This window comes from Folsomia candida, unplaced genomic scaffold (genome assembly GCF_002217175.1).
Source record: "Folsomia candida strain VU population unplaced genomic scaffold, ASM221717v1 Fcan01_Sc011, whole genome shotgun sequence".
NCBI lineage: Eukaryota > Metazoa > Arthropoda > Collembola > Entomobryomorpha > Isotomidae > Folsomia > Folsomia candida.
Window position 1 is genome coordinate 3392507 of NW_019091203.1, and position 21518 is coordinate 3414024.

Consider the following 21518-nt stretch of genomic DNA (forward strand, 5'->3'; position numbering starts at 1 on the left):
TTACTTATATATGTAATTGGAAAAGTATATAAATATAAGTATAACTACATATCTGTTTGTAAGTTATTAACAAATGTAGATCATACATAGTGGGGTCATAAGTTCTCGTGAATGCATTTCCGGTAATAAATCCCAAAGTATTAGAGCTATCTGTTCGAAATTTTTATGGATTAACAAGGTATTAATATTGTTTAGAAATCATAACTTCTTTGTCAAGATTTCGTCCACGGGCAATTAGACAAGACATAACTCGTGACGGCCACAGGTTGATCGTGGTACGCGCCAATTTTCGTGCCAAAAGTATTTCAGACTTTTCACCGTTGGCAAAAAATTTAATAGAAAAAAGGCCAGATATTTGTTGTACAGAAGTCTGACATCCGTTTAAGTATGCGGAAGTCAATACGAAGTCATCACCGTGGTGTGCATGGGAGCAAGTTGGCTGGAGAAATGAAATCTCTATTTTTCATCGCAAAGGGTACAAGTTGAAGCCAAGAATTATTTTCAGAGTGTCCTAAAGCCAAACGTTAATAACCTGAACCCTGGACCCTCCGAAAATCGACATTGGACCTTTCAACAAGACTCTGTTCCTGCGCAAGGTGCAAAATTGTCCAAAACTGGCTTCAGACGAATTTTCATGACTTTTTTTCATCCGTACAACGGTGCTCAGTATCTGCAGACCTTAATCCCCTAAATTATGACTGGTGGTCAAAATTATAGGTACAAGGATGCTCTAAATTTCACCCAAGTGTGGAAGGGCTGAGGTCGCACTTACTGAAGATCTGGCGCTTTTCCCTGGAAATCCGTGCGTGCCGCGATCGAGCAGTTTTCGCCACGACTTATGTCTTGTGTACAAGCCCGTGGAGGAAATTGTGAAAACGAAGTTATGATTTCTAAACAAGATTAATACCTTGTTCATCCACAAAAATTTCTATCAAATAGCTCTAATACTTTGGGCTTTATCACCGGAAATGCATTCACGGGAACTTATGGTCGGACTATGTACACGCAGCTATCCATGTTTTTTACAGATTTTTCAATAAAAATACAATGTTTTTTAACTAAATAAATTGAATATCCTCATGAGCAACCGGGTCGAGTGGCTCGTACATGCGTATTTATTTTTTAAGACCTTGGTGATCTGATTACTATAATTTAACTTAATAATTGGATTACGTGGAGTTTTAGTGGAAAAAACGTAGAAAAAACTTAATTGGACTGGAAAAGTTTAAACACACCTTGTTCCATGCGTGTTCCATGTTTTACGCCTGACTTTTCTGAGAAAAACCATGATCTGATTAGGCATTTAAATATGCATTGACATTCCAAGTTGCATACATACCTAGTTTAATGGCAACATGATTTAAGTCTGTGCAACCTATATAAATCAGAAACCTATCTTTTTCCTCGTAATTTTGCAATAAAAGGTTTTAACTGCTTTTTAATTAAATCGAATAAATATTCTCGTGAGAAATCAGCTTGAATTTGTATGTTTGTTTCCTTGGGAAGATGAGAATCATGGTTTTCTTCTACATAAAATACACATGTATTTTTTACGACTCGTCTTGGTGATCCGATTACTAGGAATTAATTCAGTTTAATTGGACTAGATAATTTGAATGTGTATTTAAATTGATAAGAAATTGTATGCTCGTGTAGGAAATGCACAAGTTATGTGAATACATAGGTTGGGATTACCAAGATTTTTGTGTGCTTATTTATTACATGTTGTGCAAATTCTTGCCGGCGCGTGGAGATTGTGTGACGCGTGAAATTAGAATTATGTAATTACAATTTCAAGGTAATATTTTAATCAAACAATAGTACCTATCATTTTGTTGGGTTCCAAAGTACGAAATTTCGTAAGGTAATAAGTAAATTAGAACGAGGAGATTTGTGCATGGAAATAAAATAATCTTTAACATATTTGGGCTGTAAAAAATACAAACTAGATGATTGTGTAAATGGCTTTATTTATTTTCAATTTAAAACTGGAGCGACAAAATTTGGAGGAATTGAGTATTTTAAAAGGGCATCATATTTATACAAATTAATTTTGACGTAAACATTGGCGGTCAGGTGAAATAAATTTCGATTTTTGTAAAAAAATATTTTTGGTGACCAGGTTGCATAATTCTGGACGCATACAAGTAATTTTATAGTCTACATAAGTATGCATTAAAATTAGACATATTTTATATGTAGATTTTATACAAAGAAAAGTATAATTATACAATTCCAACGATTGCATAATAGGTATTTCAATGTACAGATTGTATTTATCATGAATTTTGATATTTACTCGAAATTGTATACATACTTTACGAAAATTGACAGTTCTTCTAAAACTAAGCTACTATTAATTTTGCTTTATTTCAGAATATCAGAATGTAAAAATACGTGAAAATTCAACTTTTCTGTATTTGTTTTATCTAATCGTTCTCAAACCTTTTATTGTTTTTTTAGCTTCACTCTAAATAATTTTGATTACAATTTACTCAAGGTTGTGTAAAATTATCAATTACGCAGCAACGGTCTGTTTAAACGTTACACTATGAATTTTAAAATTTATACAAATTTGTACGATTTTCTGTCAATTATGATTTCAGATAAAAATTACTTTCATCTTGTAAAAAATTTGTGCACACGACCGGTTGTTTGATCTCAAATTTTACACAACTTTATTTAGAGTGCATGTTTAGAAATATGCATGAACTATCGGAAAATGCATGGTTTTCCAGCCTTCTCCAAATCTACGAGGAATTCCTCAATCAGATCTTTCCGATTATCATCGTGCAGCCAGGTCGTGTCGAAATGCTTGACGTTAAAGCTTCCATACAATCCGGTCCATTTTACGGGGCAGCCTAAGACAAAAAGTTGCGCAAAAGTGTTCAGAAGAGTTTCAAACTCGGTCGCAGCTCCGGTGATGGATGGTAACCAGTGGTACTGACCGGCCTCGATTTTCTTCTTGAAGTCCGCGTTGGTCTCCATGTTCTGAAATTAAAAAAGTCAATTGGGCTATTAATCAAGACTTAATCTTTAGCAACGTTAGCAAAAAAAAAATCAAAATTTTCAAACAACTTGGGCTGGAAAATTTCCGGGTATATGGTTCCCTGTTTTTATATCAAGATGAGCTACAAATATGCGATCTCGTAATGAGTACCCCTGGTACATATTTTCTTAAATTTTGGGATCATGAAATTTTCTTTTTGAATTTTTTTTGCTATACATAAATATGTAACTGTGTCATATAATTTTTAAAGAAATTCGTCAAAAAGTCGGGATTAAATGCTTAAATTATGCTCAAACAATACATACATATTTTTGCCTTGGTAACCCTTCTTCAGTATTACCTCTTTCATCATCGAGCCCAGTGGGGTGTCTGCCCCCATTTCGACGAACACGTTCACCCCTTCGGACACCACGGTTTCGGAGGCTTTTTTGAAATTTACCGGTTGTCGGAAATGGTTTGTCCAGGTGGCCGCATTTAGCGAATCTAAATAAATTCATGTGGTTGGTTTACTCTCAAAATAATTTACATATAAATTTTTATAATCCATTCTCACCTTCAATATTTCCCGTGTAGGACGACACAAATTTGGTAGTTGGCGCGCCATACTTGAATTTTGTCACCGTCTCGGCCAACGCTTTGATCACGGGTTGAACGCCCCTCGTATGAAACGGTTTTTTCAAGGTCATCTCAAAACACGGGATTTTCAAGCTTTTACACGTTTCCTTAAAACCTTGCATCGCTTTGAACGTGCCGCCCACCACGTGTTGGTATTTCGTATTGTGGGATGAAAAGTCTAACCATTCTGCGCCCTCTTCTTCCTCGAGAAGGCCGTGGATCATGTCCTCCTCCTGCAGAACGACGGCCATTTCGCCGTCCTTGATCTGATCCACGTTTTGCGAAAACCACCAACAAATCTGTACCACGTCGGTCATCATGTGATTGATGTTGGCGGCCGCTGCGGCCACATAATCGCCCATGGAGTGGCCTAAAACGTAGTCGGGGTGGATTCCAAAACTTTCCCAGACCTGGGATAGAAATTGAAAAATTCAGAATTTTTAGCATGTTTTTTTTGCAAATCTGTGAACCACATATTTGGCCGTGGATAGGTTTTAAATATTGCTCCTTGGCATAATCATAAATTCAAAGAGAGATACTTTGCTGTGTTAGAAATATGAGAAATTTGCGAACTCGAATTTGCGAATTCTATTTCAAGAAAACCAGGTAAACCAGGTTGACATATGTAGAAGTAAGAAATACACATACACAATTTTAAGAGTGTAGGAAAAATACTCTAAAATTTTCAAATCTAATTTAAAAACTCACCTTAAAAATTCCATAACTCAAGAAAAGTTGGGGAATAAGGGCATGCACCGGATTGTTCAGGAGCGCCCTGTCCTCTCCGTAGAGCGCGTCGAGAATTGAAATTTCCGGAATTTCACGCCTCACCGAATCTTCCGCTTGGACCATCATGTCCTCAAAAACTTTTAAGCTGGTGTACAACTCATGCCCCTGTTTGTAAGGGCACGTTCCATATCCCGGAAATAGGAAGCAAATCTTGGGCTTTACTTCCGGTTGGACAACTTTCCCCTTAAGGTAGGCACCCTTCTCCAATTTTTGCACCATTTCCGGTACAGTCTTGGCCACCACGGCGACCCGATAGTGGGAATTCATCGGAGGAGGAAAATTGTTCATGGAATGGGTGAACATTTTCAGATCGACGGAATCCCCGTGTTGCTTCAGATGAGCGATACATTTTGATATAAAGCGTGATAATTCAAGGTCCGTGGAGGAGGTTAAGGTGAGAATGTGAGCAGGAAAGTTAAAATCTTCTTCGAAATTCATTTTGCAGTAGTAAATATGCAAGGCAGGAGGATCGCAAGAAAGACACGTGTGCCGGGCAAGTGTCGAGGCAAGACTGACTGGTGGATTTTCCCATCCGCAGGGAACTTGTGCAGGTGTATGTGCTTTTACACAAATGGTGTGTGGATGTTAGGTTTATTTAATTCACGATGCAGTGCAGGATTTACAAATTATTTGAGTATTATGTAACTTGTACATATTTACATGTACGTATGTATACATATGTAAATACGCGTTCGAGTTTAAAAATTATAACAGACTTTTTTTATATGCAAGTTTGTCCCTTGGATACATACATAAAGGATGTGATCGATTTTCAGGAAATTTGTACCCCTTACCTCTTTCCCCCTCAAATCGATAACGTGCTTTCTGCGCAGTCCCTTATTGTAACGCATAAGAAAATTGTTATTCAATTAAAATCTGCGATACTTCAGAGAATGAGACAACTAATCTTTCATGGAAGAAAGACATCACGAAGTGTGCCAAGTAGTATATACCTATCATGAAATTTATCATGACACAAAGTATAAATACTATTAAATGCTTAAAATATTTAAAATATTCTGTGTGCACATATTCATTTAACAAATGTCAAGCGCTTCCCACAAGATGATTTTGGACGTATAATATATTATTTTATTCATTTATCGGGATTACAGAATTAAGACACCGTTAAAGCTGGTAACCAACCACCGGAACCGGCTGGTATCTTGGTCTAATAACTTTCCAATAACAACCTGCAATCCCTACTACAATGACAATGAGAAGACCAATCCCAGCCGCTACATAAGGCCAAACCAAGCCATGAGCATCTTCGAGCTGCTTTGTCGGAATAGATGCAATATTGGAGTCTTCTCCCCACTCCAAGTGTTCATTTGCTGCCCTCATTATGAAATAAATATCTTGACCGCTGCCGGACTTCTCCCAGAGGTCTTCCGGAACTTCCAGGGTGACCATCTGCCTTTCTCCAACTTGTATTGGAGTGAGTCCTCCATCCAGGATGGCGGAAGTGTCTGCCGTAAACGTAAATACATCACCGTCCGTACCGTCGTCATCGTCACTTTGTCCTAAAATAATCATTCGTGAATTTCAACAGCAAAAAATAAAAATTGAGTAAAATGAGTCCTACCCTTCAGGCTAACAATCCTGGAATAATTCCATGTCGCCCTTAACTCCAGGTTGCTAGCAGTTCCAGTATCTGCCACACCTCCGCCCGCATTCCACTCGAGATGGACCAATCTTTTCGCATAATCCACCGTAACAACTTCCAAATTTTGGATACGACTTGGTAACGGGGTCCGAAAATTGCCTTCCGCCCTAAAATACGGTATTGTTAACTCCAACAAACGTGTTAAATGTAAAATAAGTTTATGTATGAAATTTATTGAATACGCGTCTACAATTGCCCCGTGTCGTGGTGGTGGTTGCCATGGAGACGACGGGGGTGGGATTTTTGGGTGCGCGTCTCTCTTTGTTAAGTCGTAGTAAGTAAGTAGGTAGAAGAATTCTACACAGTCGAGTTTTAGTCGTTGTCAGAGTCAGACATTTTGGATTTTAGTCGTCGTGGTAGGCAATCAAGTTTAGAATTGTTAGTTCTTTTTTGCTGCACGATCAATTTATAATTAAAGTAAGTCATCAATCAACTCGTGTTGTTGCAGAGCTCTGAATTGTGTTGACCATCGTTTAATTGATTTAAATAAATTCTAGTTTAAGTAGATAAAATAATCGTATAATTCACTCAAGTCACTTTCTTTAATTCCAACGAGCAAGGCACAATTAAATATTCGTAAAGACACTATACTCCGGGTAGGTGATAGCTTGGTTTTTACAAAACGCATACCTAAGCTTGAACCTATTTCCAATTTTGGCAAACTTACTTAATTGATCCAGCGTTAATTTGTCTCCGAAATGAATACAGCTCCGGCAATCTTTCCACTTCCTTCGTACTCATGGGGACAAATGAATAGCTTTCCTTCCCTCTTAGTTGACACGATTCGTTACACGCCGCCTTGACGGTGACCTCATACCTTAACCCAGGCGTCAAGGGGATCGATAAGAAACGAGCGTAAACTCCGTCATTTACATCTTCATCGGCACCAAGGCCATTATCCAGTAAATCTAAAGTGGTCAAAATCTAGGCCAAATTTGGAAAATTCATATATGTAAATTTATCCGGATTACGCAGGGATATGCGCACTCTTAAAAACAATGTTATTCTTTCGAGCAGTGTTAGTTCTAAGCATATGAAGTAAACTGTACTAAATGCAGAGTAACAGTAACTTGAAAAAGGGTAAAGTTCACTCTTTATTTCAACTTAATTTAGAACTAAGAGCGAATTTACGTTTAAAAATAGTACCATTATTTTTAAGAGTGTGATTAGTCTATTATTTATTTTGCCCACCTTTCCATCCGGTGCTGTCACTATCGCTTCAACTCCCACACCCAGAACAAAATCTCGACCTTTCCGAATCCTCGCGTTAATCGTGATTGGTCTTTTGGCGGATAAATCATCCCCATAATTTATCGAACTGTTGCTTAACATTCCGTCCAAAATGATTGCGTGGGCATTCTCTCGCTGTAGCGAAGTTACAGTCAGAGATCCCTTAGCAGGATTGGCAGCTCTTTTTCTTCGGCCATTTTGTGGTGGAGCTAATAAATAAAATTAATGAGATACACTCTTAAAAATAATATGACCTTCTTAAAAAGTATGCAAATGCACTATGTATCAGATCTATTTCCATACACAAACTGTACCAAATCCAGCGTAAGTTAAAGCGTCAAATTTACTTTGGATTTCGTATAGGTTGCTTAATTTAGAAATTTAAATACATTACCAAAAGATTGTATTTTTTTAAGAGTGCACTAATTATTGGAAATATTTCTTACCAAATCCAAACGCCCACTTCCCGCTGGGAACTGTTTCTTGTTGGAATATGAAAGATTGAAAGTTCTTGGTGAAATCTTTACTGTCATAAAGCGTCCCCTCCGGTGAGATTAAAATCGGGGATAGTTTTAGGTTGTCAATATTTGGACTGTTTACAACCAGACGCAAATTTTTTCCGATGTCTTGGTCAATCAGGAACTGGATTTTCTGCAACGATAAAATAACAATCCTTAACTTTTGCTCATTAGGTAGAAAATGTTAGGCAGCCGTAATTTAATTCAAGGAAAGGCATCGACTAAATTATTTAGTCGATGCCTAACTAAATATGCATTTATTTAATCATTTCTCGGTTCTGGGAATTTATTTATGTATTTTAAAATCCTGAACGACAAATGACTTGTGTACCTGGTCGTTGCCAATCTAAAAAAATAATTTTGAACGTTTCTGACGATCAAGTTTAAGAAGCCTTAAGAAATTAAACTCGACACCCACTTAAAAACATTCTATCAAGCAACTCATTGAACGTAGATTCGTCGTCCACAGTTTTAAGATAAGTTCCGAGAGCTAAGAGATAATTAAAAATACTGTGCAATGCGACATGGAATCGTGCATAAGTTTATATATTTTCCTTGCATGAACTAAATTCTTACCTCAAGTTCTGAAACGGCAATTTCATCCCCGAAAACCCTCATCGGTCTGACACTCGGATCGGCATCGATATATGTCGCATCCGTTAATGCGTCACCCAACCTGGTCAAACTGTTGACATCACTGACCGACGTCATTCGACCGTTCGTCTCCCGGGCAAGTTGTTCCAGTCCGGGGTCAGCCTGACCGCCGAGGCCGATAGGATTTACTCTGGTACATGGCGGGATTTGCACTTCGCGTCTCCAGGGTGCTTTGTTCTCTTCCCCGTCCGTGATAAGATGAATGTCTGGGCATGATTCTGCCACGAAGGGGAGACTAATTGCCGCTCGTAACCCTGCGCCGATGGATGTCCATCCTATATCAGTATTTCGTTTTGGTAAGGCTGCTAGAACCGCGGCTCGTACGGACTCATCCCTTATCATTGTTAAACCTATTTACAAAATTCAAAAATCATTAATTGGAGAAGATTATTCATTCAGTGTTCTTTAATTCAAAGTTCGAAAACAAGCATTCACTCACAAATCGTGAGTCACAATGGAACCTTTTCTCAAGCTATACCGGGATCGAGTAGTGAGTTATGTCAAAAATCAAGCCACAAATTAGGAGGCACGTGACACCTATTTTTCCGATGAGTGGTCCCTTTGAATAAAAAAAATATAGGGGGTCAAAGTTCGCACTCCTCCCTGGTTTTCGCCCCGTGGAGGAAAACGCAAGAGAAAATTTGCTGAAAAATTGAACTAAACGGCTAATATTTTTCTTCGAAGGGCCATTCAACGGAAAGATAAGGTCACGTGACTCCTCATTTCCATCTTGATTTTTTGACATAATTCACTAGTCGATTCCAGTGTAGCTTAAAAAAGGTTCCATTGTCAGTATTATTTTTATCAGTTCGTTTTAATTCGCCTAATCTAATAAGACTGCACCCCACGTATTGTGCTTCAGGTGAAAATTAAGGCCTGAATTTTTTAAACCTCCGACTTATTTTGACGTCACTTCCAACTAAATGTGTACATGGTTGAAATATTATCTATACTAAGAAACAAATAATGAATAAAAGTACTTATTGTCCCTTAATTTCTTTAATAATGAATGAAAAATTTGTTCACTCTGTATCTGAATAAATGAATTTGAACAGGTATTACCTTTACTGATTTCGGCATGTCCTCCAAAAATAATAACAGCCACGGTACTATTGATAGGAAGTTGGGTAACTAATTGATTCGCCGCGTAAATCATGCTGTCCATCCTGCCGTGTTCCTTCATACTTGGAGAAACATCCAAAACAAGAATCGTGACTTGCGTGGGGTATCGATATACTGGATTTACGACACGTTCTTTTCCCCTCTTTGGATCCTCTTTGTCCACAATTACGACACCTAGGAGCATCTTATCGTAAATGTTTGATAGTTAGACCCAAGTCTTACGCATACAAAATTGACAGTGGAACATTTTTCTAAAGCTACATAAACTGAGATTTTGTAACTACATAGTTGTATCAAAAAATTTAGCTAAAAATCGGGAATCACATGGTACTTATCTTTGCGTTGAACGGTCGCTTTGAAGAGAAATATTGGAGAGCAAAGTTAAAAGTCCGTCCTTGCTTTTGCCCGTGGAGAAAAAAACGGAAGAAAATTTACTCAAAAATTGAACTTCGCCGTTGATTATTTGTTTCATGGGGGCCATTCAAAGTGAAATTTCCTAATTTTTGGCTTAATGTTTGATATAACTCGTTAAAGAATAACGGTGTAGCTTGAAAAAAAGTGCCATTGCGAGTCTAATTTTAATTAACATACCATGCTGAATAAATCTTTGGCCAAACTGTGCAAACACTTAGAGACCATGGCGGATCGTTCGCATCTCCTAAATTCGTCGAACTTGTACGGATAAATGTCGATGTCCCCGATGTCTCTGAAGATCCCGAGAAAATCGTCGGTGTGGATGACGTAGACCAGTTTGGCGTCCCCTTTCATAAGGCCGTCGTAATGCGATAATTCTCTAAAGTTTGGACCGGCCGGGTCCAGTCCGACTATTTGCCGGATGATCCCATAACCGAGGTGTTTCATGTGGCGGGCGGCTTTTCCGAGGACGTGAGCGCCTAAACAATGCCCGACTAGTTCCACATTTTCTAGCAGAATTCCTACGGTTTGCTTTAATTGGTGGAGTTCGTGCACGATATCGCGTGCCACTAGGGGGACAGTTCTTTCTACAACTTCAGGATATTTATAGGCAGGTTGAGAACTTGCTTGACACCAGTTTGCGAGGATTACAACTTCAATGTCCTGAAATGGAAGGATTTTATGGACGTATGTAACTGTGTTCATTTTAGGGCATCCAAAATCGGTTTTCGAATTTTTAACACACGGTTTGAATAGGTTTTTGATTTGAAAGACAATTGATAGTCTTGTAATAAAAAAAATTGAAAAAAAACGGTTTTAAGGTGTTCGTATATAACCCTTTTTAGCAAAAAAATTAACGCATTAGAAACTCCGTCTTTGACTATTAAATCACACAATTCTACACAGCTTAAAATTTAAAATATTATAATCTAGTTTACTTTTACAAAACTCTCACTTTTATAACTGGAATCAAAGATCACAACTAGAATTTTCCAAAATCTTACAAAGACTTAAAATCGATTTTACCAAAACTTAAAACACGGGTTGAATAAAAACTGTTCTTTTCTTTAACTTGTAAAACACAAATAATCGAAAACTCGTTTTACAAAGTCGTCCAGTTTTGGATGCCTTCATCTCGTAATTTGATGTAGTAAATATAAATAGTTTTTTGCACTTACCAGCCGATATTTTAAGACATCATTCTTAATTTTAATTGACCCAGCAATTTCCAAACTTTCACTGCTAAATCCATGCGAGTACAGTAGAACATTGACAGGTTTCACGTGACGTTTCTGAACCTGCTCCAAAGTCAGTGGGACGTTTGGGAAGTCACGATGGTAGTAGAAGAAAGTTGTGATAGGCTTATTCTCATTTGACGAGGCGTGCAATATGCATCCCGCAAAAAGAATGATGAAATACGAGGGTGACATTTTATTACCAGTTCCGTCTCAGTACCAATTCTGTAAAATTAAATTTGGGTATTCACGTCAGTCGCAAGCGTCGCGTCGCCTTTGCGGAACCTTTTTTAAAGCTACACCCAGATTCCCTAGCGTGTTATGTTAAAAAATCAAGCCAAAAATTAGGAATCACATGGCCCTTTTTATACCGTTAAATGGCGCCTGTGAAGAAAAATATTGGCGGTAAATTTCGAATTTTTAATTATTTTTTTCTCCATTTCGCTCTACGATGCGAAAAACAAGGCGATCGTGGGTGCTTTGCCGGCAATGTTTTTCTTGAAAGTGGCCATTCAACGGAATGATAAGTGCCATGTGATTCCTAATTTTTGGCTTGATTTTTTGATATATGTACCTAGTACTGCCATAAGTTTTGACCACTACACAAATTAATGTAGCGGACTCAGTTTATTGAATTTTTAAAAAATAACGATATAACGAGAAAGCCCATTAAATTCCCTACAAAACATACCAAGCAGATTTTAAAATTTCCTCCTTTTGAAGCTACAAGAGCCCAAAATCTAAGTATCCACATCCCACTCGCGGTACGCACTCATTCCAAGGAATATTAGTCTCATTTCTAAGCGACAGATTTTTTCTCGGATTTCAAACTTGTATGTGGTTTAGCACATGTATCTAGCTTCAGTTTGGATCACATGCCATATTCCAGAAGGTTGAGGTTCAGCGGCAGTGAATTTTATTCTCGGTCCGAAATGGAGTCAGTAATTTTGGATTTCAACCACCAATTTAGTATTTTGGTCTCCTGAACCGGACCTGAGCCATGTTTGCATGTCCAGTCGCTATTTTTTAATTGGGTGTGGTCCAGTGGTTCTCCCATTAGCTCGAAAACTTCAAAAAATACTTTTTGACAACAAATTTCACCCTCAGAGCAAGAAAATTCACTTTTTTGACCAAATCCAATCTACGCCGAATTAAAAAATCACAGAATCTGGATGGTGGGTCTGATTACTATTTTTAAAATTTTTATGAATAATATGGACTGGTGTGGTGTGGACAAAGTGCTTTTGCTGATTTTATATAGCCTCAATTGTGAAAGTTTACTAATTTTTCAAAAATACTTATTTCCATTTTTCAAGCGCGTACCGCATGATCAGTGCCCGGCATTTGAGGGTCCTATTTTTACTTGGCGTGAAGTTAGCAAGTGTTTCTTTTCACATCTTAAAAACATAAGTCCAAGGTCGGGTTTAGGGGCCTTGGACGTAGATTTACTTAGCCCGTTCATTTGAAGGGACATTTTTCTTAGGGCCCGGCATGAATTCGGCCGAAGTCAGGTTTTGCGCACTTACATGATATTTTGTGACCTTTTTGACCGTTCCTTTCAACTCGGTTTTCGGTTATCAACACCGCCAATGTTAGTGGATCATTTTATAGTACGGTCGACCATCTTGCGATTAGTTCCGATTTTTAATGAGCTGCTGAAAAATGCCGGATTTTTATGTTTACTAAAATGTTTCTGAAAAATTGCAACACGTCAATTTGTCCGATCTGTCATTTTAGCACCTTGTATCACAAAAAATTTCGGAACATGGTTTCTGATAGACAATTGCATGGGGAATTCAATAAAAAATAGTACAACTGGCTAACGTAACTGCTACTGATGTTTTTGGCGCGCGGAATGCTTCAGACATAATTTATGGCAGTAGTAGGTATGTGATAATGTATGTGCTGATATGATAAATTATGATAAATAATGTGCTCGGAATGATTACTTGTTGTCTTAAAGAAACTAATAATTTACTTACAATACGATGACGCCAGCGGTCTCGCTCCGAATTTGACGAAACCACGATAATTATGTAGCATTAGATAAATAATTAAACACGTGTTTCAGGATTTTTCATAATGCTCAGCTTAAACGAAATTATGACGAAATTCATAAGCGAGAATTCCCATTTTCACGGTGACATTCTTCTCGCAAGGGAGAAAAATACTGATTCTCCATTACGAATTCCATCATAATTTGGTTTAAGCTTAAAATGCGTGGGCATGAAGTGTTTTTTTTTCTATTTTATATTGCTTGCACAAATTTTGAAAATTTTTGAAAATTTCCGAAAATTTTGAAATTTTTTGAAATTTTTTGAAAATTTCTGAAAATTTTGGAAAATGCAACAAACAAAAATCGTAGAAAACCACTTCGTGCCCACAAATTTTCAGTTTAAACGAAATTATGATGGAATTCGTAATGGAGAATCAGTATTTTTCTCCCTTGCGAGAAGAATGACACCGTGAAAATGGGAATTCTCGCTTATGAATTTCGTCATAATTTCGTTTAAGCTGAGCATTATGAAAAATCCTGAAACACGTGTTTAATTATTTATCTAAGGCTACATAATTATCGTCGTTTCGTCAAAATCTGAGCGAGACCGCTGGCGTCATCGCATTGTTAGTTTTAGTATCTTATTGAGTAAACAGTAATTCTGATTAATTTTCGCTTCGCAAACACACGTAGCAAACTTACGTATACATATTGTAATGGTTAAGGGTTTTACGAAGTTGACGTGAATATACCCAATAATATCAAAATAATGAGGGTATTCATTATTTCTTCGTATCCATCGTATCGTAAAATAGTTTACGAAGAAAAAACAAGGGGTCAAGTTTAGTAAAAATCGTAAGCGTAGTAACGTGATTTTCGATGACAAAATCTTACGACGCTTACAAAATCTCGTAAGCTTCGTAAGTTATTTTACGATACGAAGAATACTAAGGATACGAAGAAATAATGAATACCCTCAATATGTGCATTAATCAATACTTAACGCAAAAAACTAAATTATGAACATACCTATGTACATATACTATTAAAGATCTGGTAGAGTCCCATACATATACATATTCTTGGTATTGTTTTGGTAATAATTTCCTACCGGATTGGTAGAAATTTGACTCTAAGTGGAAAATTGTGTATTACCGAATCGTAATTCCCATTATTACCACATCCCGTTGAGTCACATGTGTACATTGTACTCCAGTCAGTAATAATTTAATACCAATTCTCTAAGAGTGTAAATAAAATAAATAGAGGAATAACTTACGTTTATGTATAAATCTGCCAACTTTCCAAGCTCAATTAAACACTTTACCTGCTCAATGCTTAAAATATAATTGATGGGCAGAGTGGACAGATAATTGCATTAGCCGTGAGCTCGTAATCTTATCTGTATCCTGTTTTCAGAATAAAAATGCCGACTGCATGCACTTTTGAAGGTGAGCCTTGTTGAGTCGGGGATGCTTCTTATCAGAGGAAATGTTGTGTAAATGGCTTACTCTGTTATGTCACGAATTATGTATTTATACGCCAAATGACTACGTGCACGAGAAAAGATTTACTCACCAAGTTGTCCTTCACTGGTTCCTAGAAGAATGAGAATGAGGATGGTGACAGGAATCGTTACTGGCCCAGCATGGGATGTGATGAACATTACGTGTAAATTTTTAATGGAGAAATGGAGGAGGAAAGCTTGTGACTAACGGAATTACAGATTTTGATGGGGTAACCATTTGAATAAGATGTGTATTATTTTGACATTCTCGTGAAGTATACTTCACGGCAAGGGTATGTAAACTTGACGTAAAGTTTACACAGTCAGTGTTAAAATCGTGTTCATGTTAATCCAGTGTGCATATATCAAATTATCTCACATAATTATAACGCACAAAAGCTAACGTTAACAAATGCACCTTTTTGTAACGTTAATATGACATTGCGAATTGTTGATAAAACTACACCACATAAATCTTAAGTCATATTTACACCTTATTAATGCTGGGAGATTTTCATGAAATCAACGTTGTAGCAATGTTGACAAAGAGTTAAAACAGCGTTATAAATCCATGCAACCTTTCTCACTCTGGACGCTTCTCCGTCCACCGCCATTTACGTGCAGTTGGATTTAGGCAGAGCTGCTGTAAAAACCAAGCTATCACCTACCCGGAGTATAGTGTCTTTACGAATATTTAATTGTGCCTTGCTCGTTGGAATTAAAGAAAGTGACTTGAGTGAATATACGATTATTTTATCTACTTAAACTGGATTTTATTTTCAACAAATTATCAAATTGTCAACACAATTCAGAGCTCTGCACTAACACGAGTTGATTGGTGACTTACTATTAACAAATTAATCGTGGACATCAATTACAAAGAATTAACAATTCCTACTCTTGATTTCCTACCACGACGACTAAAATCCAAAATGTCTGACTTTGATAACGACTAAAACTCAACTGTGTAGAATTCTTCTACCTACTTACTTACTACGACTTATAACAAAGAGAGACGCGCACCCAAAATCCCACCCTGACGTCACCATGGCAACCACCACCACGTCACGGGGCAATCTTACACGCATATTCAACAATTTACAAAAATACATAAAAAAATTTCATAACTACATCATTTTACATTTAACAGCTGCCTTGCATATCATAAGTTTCTATACTCTAAGATAAAAACTATTTTAATGAAGAAATTCGTAGTCGCCGAGTTTTTCGACGAGTCACCAGTCACCGTGGAAGCATTCCCAACCTCGTGGTTATCTGAAGATGGGAAAACCTGTCGCTGGCCACTAAAGTGCACACCAACTTTATTAAGGAAAAAGGATTCCCTTTTTAAATTGGAGCGTGAACAACTGCCGGATTCTTGGATATTTTGGTAAGATTTGCACGCTTTTTTAAATTAAAATGTGGTTGCAATTTATTTTTGTCAATTCTTTTCATTCGTTTACTTTGTTTTGTTTGATATAAAGATGACTACGAATCCGCGCATCAAGGAAGCAAATTGGCGGAGGAACAGTCCGATTTAGAGAACAAATCAAGTGACAAGCGAGCTCAGCGAGCTCAACAAACTTTTTCTTCAACTGCGAGCTCCGACGCTGATGATGAGGAGCAGATATCTTCCAATAAAGACAAAATACCAATGTCGGAAACTCATTCGTCACAAATTTTAGAGCCTGTTGTTCCTCCAGTTGGAAATTTGGAAACCGGTAAGTAAATGTGAATTATTTCGCAAGAATATAGAAACCGCAATTGCGAATTAATGTTGCTATATTTAATTCAACTTTTAGTCGTGAAAATCCCCATTCCTTCAACATCCAGTGCCAACCAGCAATCGTGTCTGCCAAGTGATACAGAACAAGTTGCCGAAGGGGGTCAAATCTTCACGTTAAATTTCGACGAGCTTGTTAGCAGTTTAGCCACTCCACGCTCAATAAATAATGCACGGATTAACAAGGACGGTAAATATTTCACTGAAGATTTTGTATAAATACTTTGGTACACTGAATATTTATTTCTAATTTAAAATTATTGATTCCTCACAGTTTTCGAAAATCGGATTTTGAGGGAATTGGTCACTATCAAGCAAATCCAAAGAGACATACTAACTGCGATTGAGAACCTCCAATTATGTCCTGCTGCTGAAAATTCAGAGAAGGAAATTGACTTCATACAGCTACCGGACCTTCCCATTGCTAATGAACAAGATTTAGAATCAGCCAATGCAGAGTTAGCTATTCCAGTGAAACGAGATCAGATGGTTAGATTTACTTTTTACCAACATTTATTTATTAATTTTGTACGATTTGAGTATACATTAACAATTGCACTATTTAGATCACAAATCTGGCTGGAATCGGAGGTAAAACCATTGACGAGACAGTTAAAGGTGTTTTAAAGCGACTAATCTCCCCCGAACTTCGTAAAAAGCTAAGTTTCACTGGCAAAGCGAACAACAAGGTGGCCTACTCCAAGTTCGAGAATATACACATGATAGTTCTTTGTAATTTTAAAAATATTAATTGTATCAATAGGTGTATATATTTATTCGATGTTTTGTTGCCTAAATTTCAGGTGCGGTGCGGAGAAATAAAAAACTAAAAATCAAGAACAACCCAGAAGTACAAGTCACAGAGGAGGAAATTCGTCAAGTAATCATGGATTGGTTCAGATTTGCACCCAGCAAGTAAACGTTAATTAGATAAATTGTATGCTAAATGGTATTTAGATTAGTTGTAATTATGTCATCCGATAGAACTAAACGTAGAAAAATACTTCAAGGGTATTAGGCAATATTAGCAGAGATAGCTAACGAGCAAATTAATTTAGAAATTCCCTCGTTAAATCTTCCAATAAATAATACTATAGATACAGATAGCAGTAGCAGCGTCGATTTTTCAGTAGCAGAGCGATTATCAGAGTTAGAGTTATGTGACAAAGAGTTTAATAATCTTTTAGAACAATCATCTCAATCAGACTCTAGTGACTCCGAATGTATAAGTAATCTCGAAATGTATGATAATTTTAAGAATGACTTGTTGAATTGGGCGTTATCAAATAATATAACTTCTGTAGCAATGGATGGGTTGTTAAAAATTTGCAGGGATAATTTGCCTGAAATTTCGCTCCCATTATCTTCAAAAACAATGTTGAAAACGCCAAATACGTATAATATTGTACATATTGGAGGAGGCAGTTATTATCATTTTGGTTTAAAAATTCAGCTCATGCGATTATTAAATGCCCAAATAACAGCAACGGAAAGAACGCTAAATATAATACTCGGAATTGATGGATTACCTATTAGTAAAAGTAGTAAGGCGCAGTTTTGGCCTATTTTAGGAATATGTCAGAATCTCAATAAGCAGCCATTCATAATAGGACTATATTTTAGCGAAAGGTCGAAGCCATTGTCTATTCACGAGTTTCTGTCCTGTTTTACTGAGGAATTTCATAGTTTATATTTAAATGGATTGTTGTTCAATAATTTGAAATATAATATAAGGCTTCAATGTCTAGTAGCAGATGCCCCAGCACGTAATTATATAAAGTGTAGTGTAGCTTTTAATGCATATTCAGGCTGTGACCGTTGTGTTCAAAAGGGTAAATGGTTAAACAGGGTGACTTTTAATGATAATCATGCGGTTTTGAGAACAGATTTAGACTTCATCAATCAATCAGACAAATCTCACCATGTCGGAGTTTCACCTTTACTTGGGTTAGGGTTAAGACTGGTATCTGACGTGGTTTTGGATTACATGCACCTTATATGTTTAGGAGTCGTAAAGAAAATGCTGGTTTGCTGGAAGCGCGGTCCATTAAAACATCGAGAAGGGAAACGGTTTCAAATTTCTGTCTCCGAAAAATTAGTAAATTTCCGTAAATTTGTTCCCTCCGAATTTAATAGAAAACAAAGATCTTTGTTCGATTTGGAATATTGGAAAGCGACAGAATTTCGCACTTTCCTTCTTTACCTAGGTCCTGTTGCCCTCAAAGGTGAGCTAGGATTTGAGAAATACATTCATTTCTTGCACTTAAGTTTAGCAATAAGAATTCTTCTTTCTGACAACAATACCTGGTATGGTTTTGCTCGTTCGTTGCTCACAACATTCGTAACTAATATACCAATTTTATATATGCCTGAATTTTTAATATATAATGTTCATTCACTGCTTCACATTACGGATGATGCAGAAAAATTTGGCAGTTTGAATAATATCAACGCTTTTGCCTTCGAAAACTTTATGCAAAGTATAAAAAAAATGCTGCGTGGTAAAAACAGGCAATTGCAGCAAATTATTAGGCGAGTTCATGAGTACCAAGAAATGTTCCCAGAAGCAATTTTACCAGAACAGAACACAATTAATGCATCACAAAATCTTAGAGATAGTGGGTGGATGCTCAAGAACGGTGAGATCATTTCTATTGTAAAATCCGAGAAAATGAACTGTACAATATCGTATAGAAAATATCTATTTAGAAAAGAGTTTTTTACGCTCCTATGTTCAAGTACTAAATTTAATATCTACGAAATTAAAAATTTGAGTCCGAAAGTGTACTCAGCAAATCGGTCTGAGCTTTGTGAGCTTGTTATCCTTCCATTATCAGAATCAGATGAATTTGTTTGTTTTCCGATTTGTTAAGTTTTTGTATATAGTACGATTTAATTGCTAATTTTTAGAAATATTATAGTATTGAACTATTTTTGTAATCCAAATAGTAATTACAGTTCAAAATAAAAAGTAATTTTAATGTTATGTTTGTGTATACCTGTTTAATTTTGATGCATTAATTCAACATCATTTTAACACGGAACTGATATTTAATTGACAAAGTTGCAATGCTGGTCTAACGTCCGGGTTTGCCAAAATCATACATGAATACTGCATACATCTAACGTTAATTTAACATACGCCATCTCAATTCTAACGCTAATTTAACACTGTATTTTTCTACGTCCCACGTTATAGGAACGTTAAAAAAGTGGCCATCGTATACTGTAATTTAACACTGTAAGATTAACGTAAACTTTATATATCTTTGCCAGTTGGGTAAGCTTGTTCAGGTATGATTAAATAAAGAACTATACGTACATATATGTATGTGGGATCTAGAAAATTCTGAACTTATCAAAATTTCTTAAAATTTTCGGACGAAGTCAGTGTAGCGCATATTAAACGGAGTGTTACATAGGCAAATGGAACCAAGGCATAAATACGCCAAAAAATCATCTACAAAGGGATATACATAAATCGTCATTCTTCCTGTAACAAGCTCTTCTCCTGATTTGTCTGCAGTGTAGTTATACATATCTACATACATATTATGTATGCATGCAAATATGTATGTTTGTATATATATTTTTGCTAGATTATCACAATCGGCAGTGGCAAGATAAGGTATCAAATTATGCAGACGTATCTACATAAGCACCTACTTTGTAAATTAGAAACTCTATTCTCACAGGATGTTGTCTGCATATATGTATTTGTGTATGAACGATGCATAGTACACATAAAATTTACCGGTGGAACCCATGAATGAAATACATAAGTGAAATGCATGTCATGTGTCGTGATTCACAACGTAAAGTTCATTTTTATACATACTGTAGAGTCGCCCTTAACACTACCCGTGATAAGCGTTACTCTGGTTGAGCCGCCGTGATGTCGAAAGTATGGAGATGATTTAGGCAGCCGACCTGATGCCTGGACTAACTAATTACTTTACGAATACTGAATAAAGTAGACTTAAATGCAGTTTTAAATTAACTCAAATAATCTAACTTTATTTTATACCAAAAAACATGACCGCTCTCAGCAAAATCTAAAATACCAGTAAAAAACTCTCTTCTTTTTCCAACCACGTACACAAAAAAGATGATGCAATATCTGCCGCGACATTCAAAACTAAGGGGAATAATGCGACTCATTTCTCATTCCTACACATACTTTGCATAGTTTTTACAGGTCTATAATTCGAATTATATCTGATATTTTATGGATAAGAGTGCAATGTATGTATGCATATTTTAAGGTGGTAAAGTTAAGTCTCACTTTCAAGATTCACGCAGCGACTAAATCCACAGTCTCCAGAAAGTCAGCACAATAAGATTCACTCCTAAAAATAGAATCACCCTTTTGAAATTTAAATGCACTCTTAATCCTATATTTAGTAAACTATATCAAATCCAAAGTAGACTTTCCTCTTTATCAATTTCACATTACTCACATACATAGAATTTAGGATAGTTTACTTAATTAGGAATTCAGAGTGAATTTAAATACTGTTTAAAAGCGTACCAATATTTTTAAGCGTACATACATATTATTTGCACCGGGCCAATACATAGCTAATCGCTTAATAGATTAAACATCTACCGACGAACATGACTTACAATTTTAAGTGAGAGATACATAATGTATTACGCAATAAACGTTTATCTCGTTGAAAAATTTATACATACACAAGTATAACACCACTCACTCTTAACAGTCGAACAAGATTTTTTTTAACAAGATTCGTTGATTTCAAATTAAAAATAATTAGCAACACAATTCAATTGGTGGAATGTACATATTTGAAGAATGGGATGCCTATTTTTATATAAATATAAAAACAGATTATTTTTTTCTTATTGCTCACGGTTTAAGAAGCGAACTGACTATTTTTCTCAACATGAGATCTAATGTAAAATAATAGTATAACAATGAATAATTCTTACGTATGCATAAAGCTAATAGAATTTCA

General features: G+C 36.3%; 2 protein-coding genes across 4 annotated transcripts; both read right to left on the reverse strand.

Annotated features, from left to right (window-relative positions):
- Window positions 1-1952: 1952 nt before the first annotated feature.
- Window positions 1953-4911, reverse strand: LOC118437088 (polyketide biosynthesis acyltransferase homolog PksD-like). The gene is made up of 4 exons (XM_035855877.1): window positions 4334-4911; window positions 3564-4035; window positions 3351-3493; window positions 1953-2991 (listed from the first exon to the last, which is right to left on the reverse strand). Exons 1-4 carry the CDS (start codon window positions 4850-4852, stop codon window positions 2713-2715), a joined length of 1413 nt encoding a protein of 470 aa, XP_035711770.1. The 5' UTR covers window positions 4853-4911; the 3' UTR covers window positions 1953-2712.
- Window positions 4912-5483: 572 nt separating this feature from the next.
- LOC110854927 (calcium-activated chloride channel regulator 1) lies at window positions 5484-14592 on the reverse strand. Of its 3 annotated transcripts, none has more exons than XM_035855762.1 (10): window positions 14529-14592; window positions 11197-11478; window positions 10196-10681; window positions 9545-9788; window positions 8405-8832; window positions 7757-7961; window positions 7272-7519; window positions 6748-7004; window positions 6000-6187; window positions 5484-5937 (listed from the first exon to the last, which is right to left on the reverse strand). In XM_035855762.1, the coding sequence occupies exons 2-10, from the start codon at window positions 11446-11448 to the stop codon at window positions 5543-5545; spliced, it is 2703 nt and encodes a 900-aa protein (XP_035711655.1). In that variant the 5' UTR covers window positions 11449-11478; window positions 14529-14592; the 3' UTR covers window positions 5484-5542. The 3 variants fall into 3 exon arrangements, with proteins under 3 accessions (XP_035711655.1, XP_021959050.1, XP_021959049.1); XM_022103358.2 differs by lacking the exon at window positions 14529-14592 and adding an exon at window positions 14279-14435; XM_022103357.2 differs by lacking the exon at window positions 14529-14592 and adding an exon at window positions 12780-12915.
- Between the last annotated feature and the right edge of the window lie 6926 nt (window positions 14593-21518).

Bases quoted from the DNA above. Each gene is read 5' to 3' on its own strand.
- LOC118437088 (XM_035855877.1), bottom strand. From the start codon at position 4,852: ATGAATTTCGAAGAAGATTTTAACTTTCCTGCTCACATTCTCACCTTA. The intron at 3,494-3,563 runs GTGAGAATGGAT...GAATTTATTTAG, and splicing joins CTACACGGGAAATATTGAAG to ATTCGCTAAATGCGGCCACC. The intron at 2,992-3,350 runs GTAATACTGAAG...TTTTAATTTCAG, and splicing joins TGGGCTCGATGATGAAAGAG to AACATGGAGACCAACGCGGA.
- LOC110854927 (XM_035855762.1), bottom strand. From the start codon at position 11,448: ATGTCACCCTCGTATTTCATCATTCTTTTTGCGGGATGCATATTGCAC. The intron at 7,520-7,756 runs GTAAGAAATATT...TTTATTTATTAG, and splicing joins GAAGTGGGCGTTTGGATTTG to CTCCACCACAAAATGGCCGA. The intron at 5,938-5,999 runs GTAGGACTCATT...TGATTATTTTAG, and splicing joins CAGGATTGTTAGCCTGAAGG to GACAAAGTGACGATGACGAC.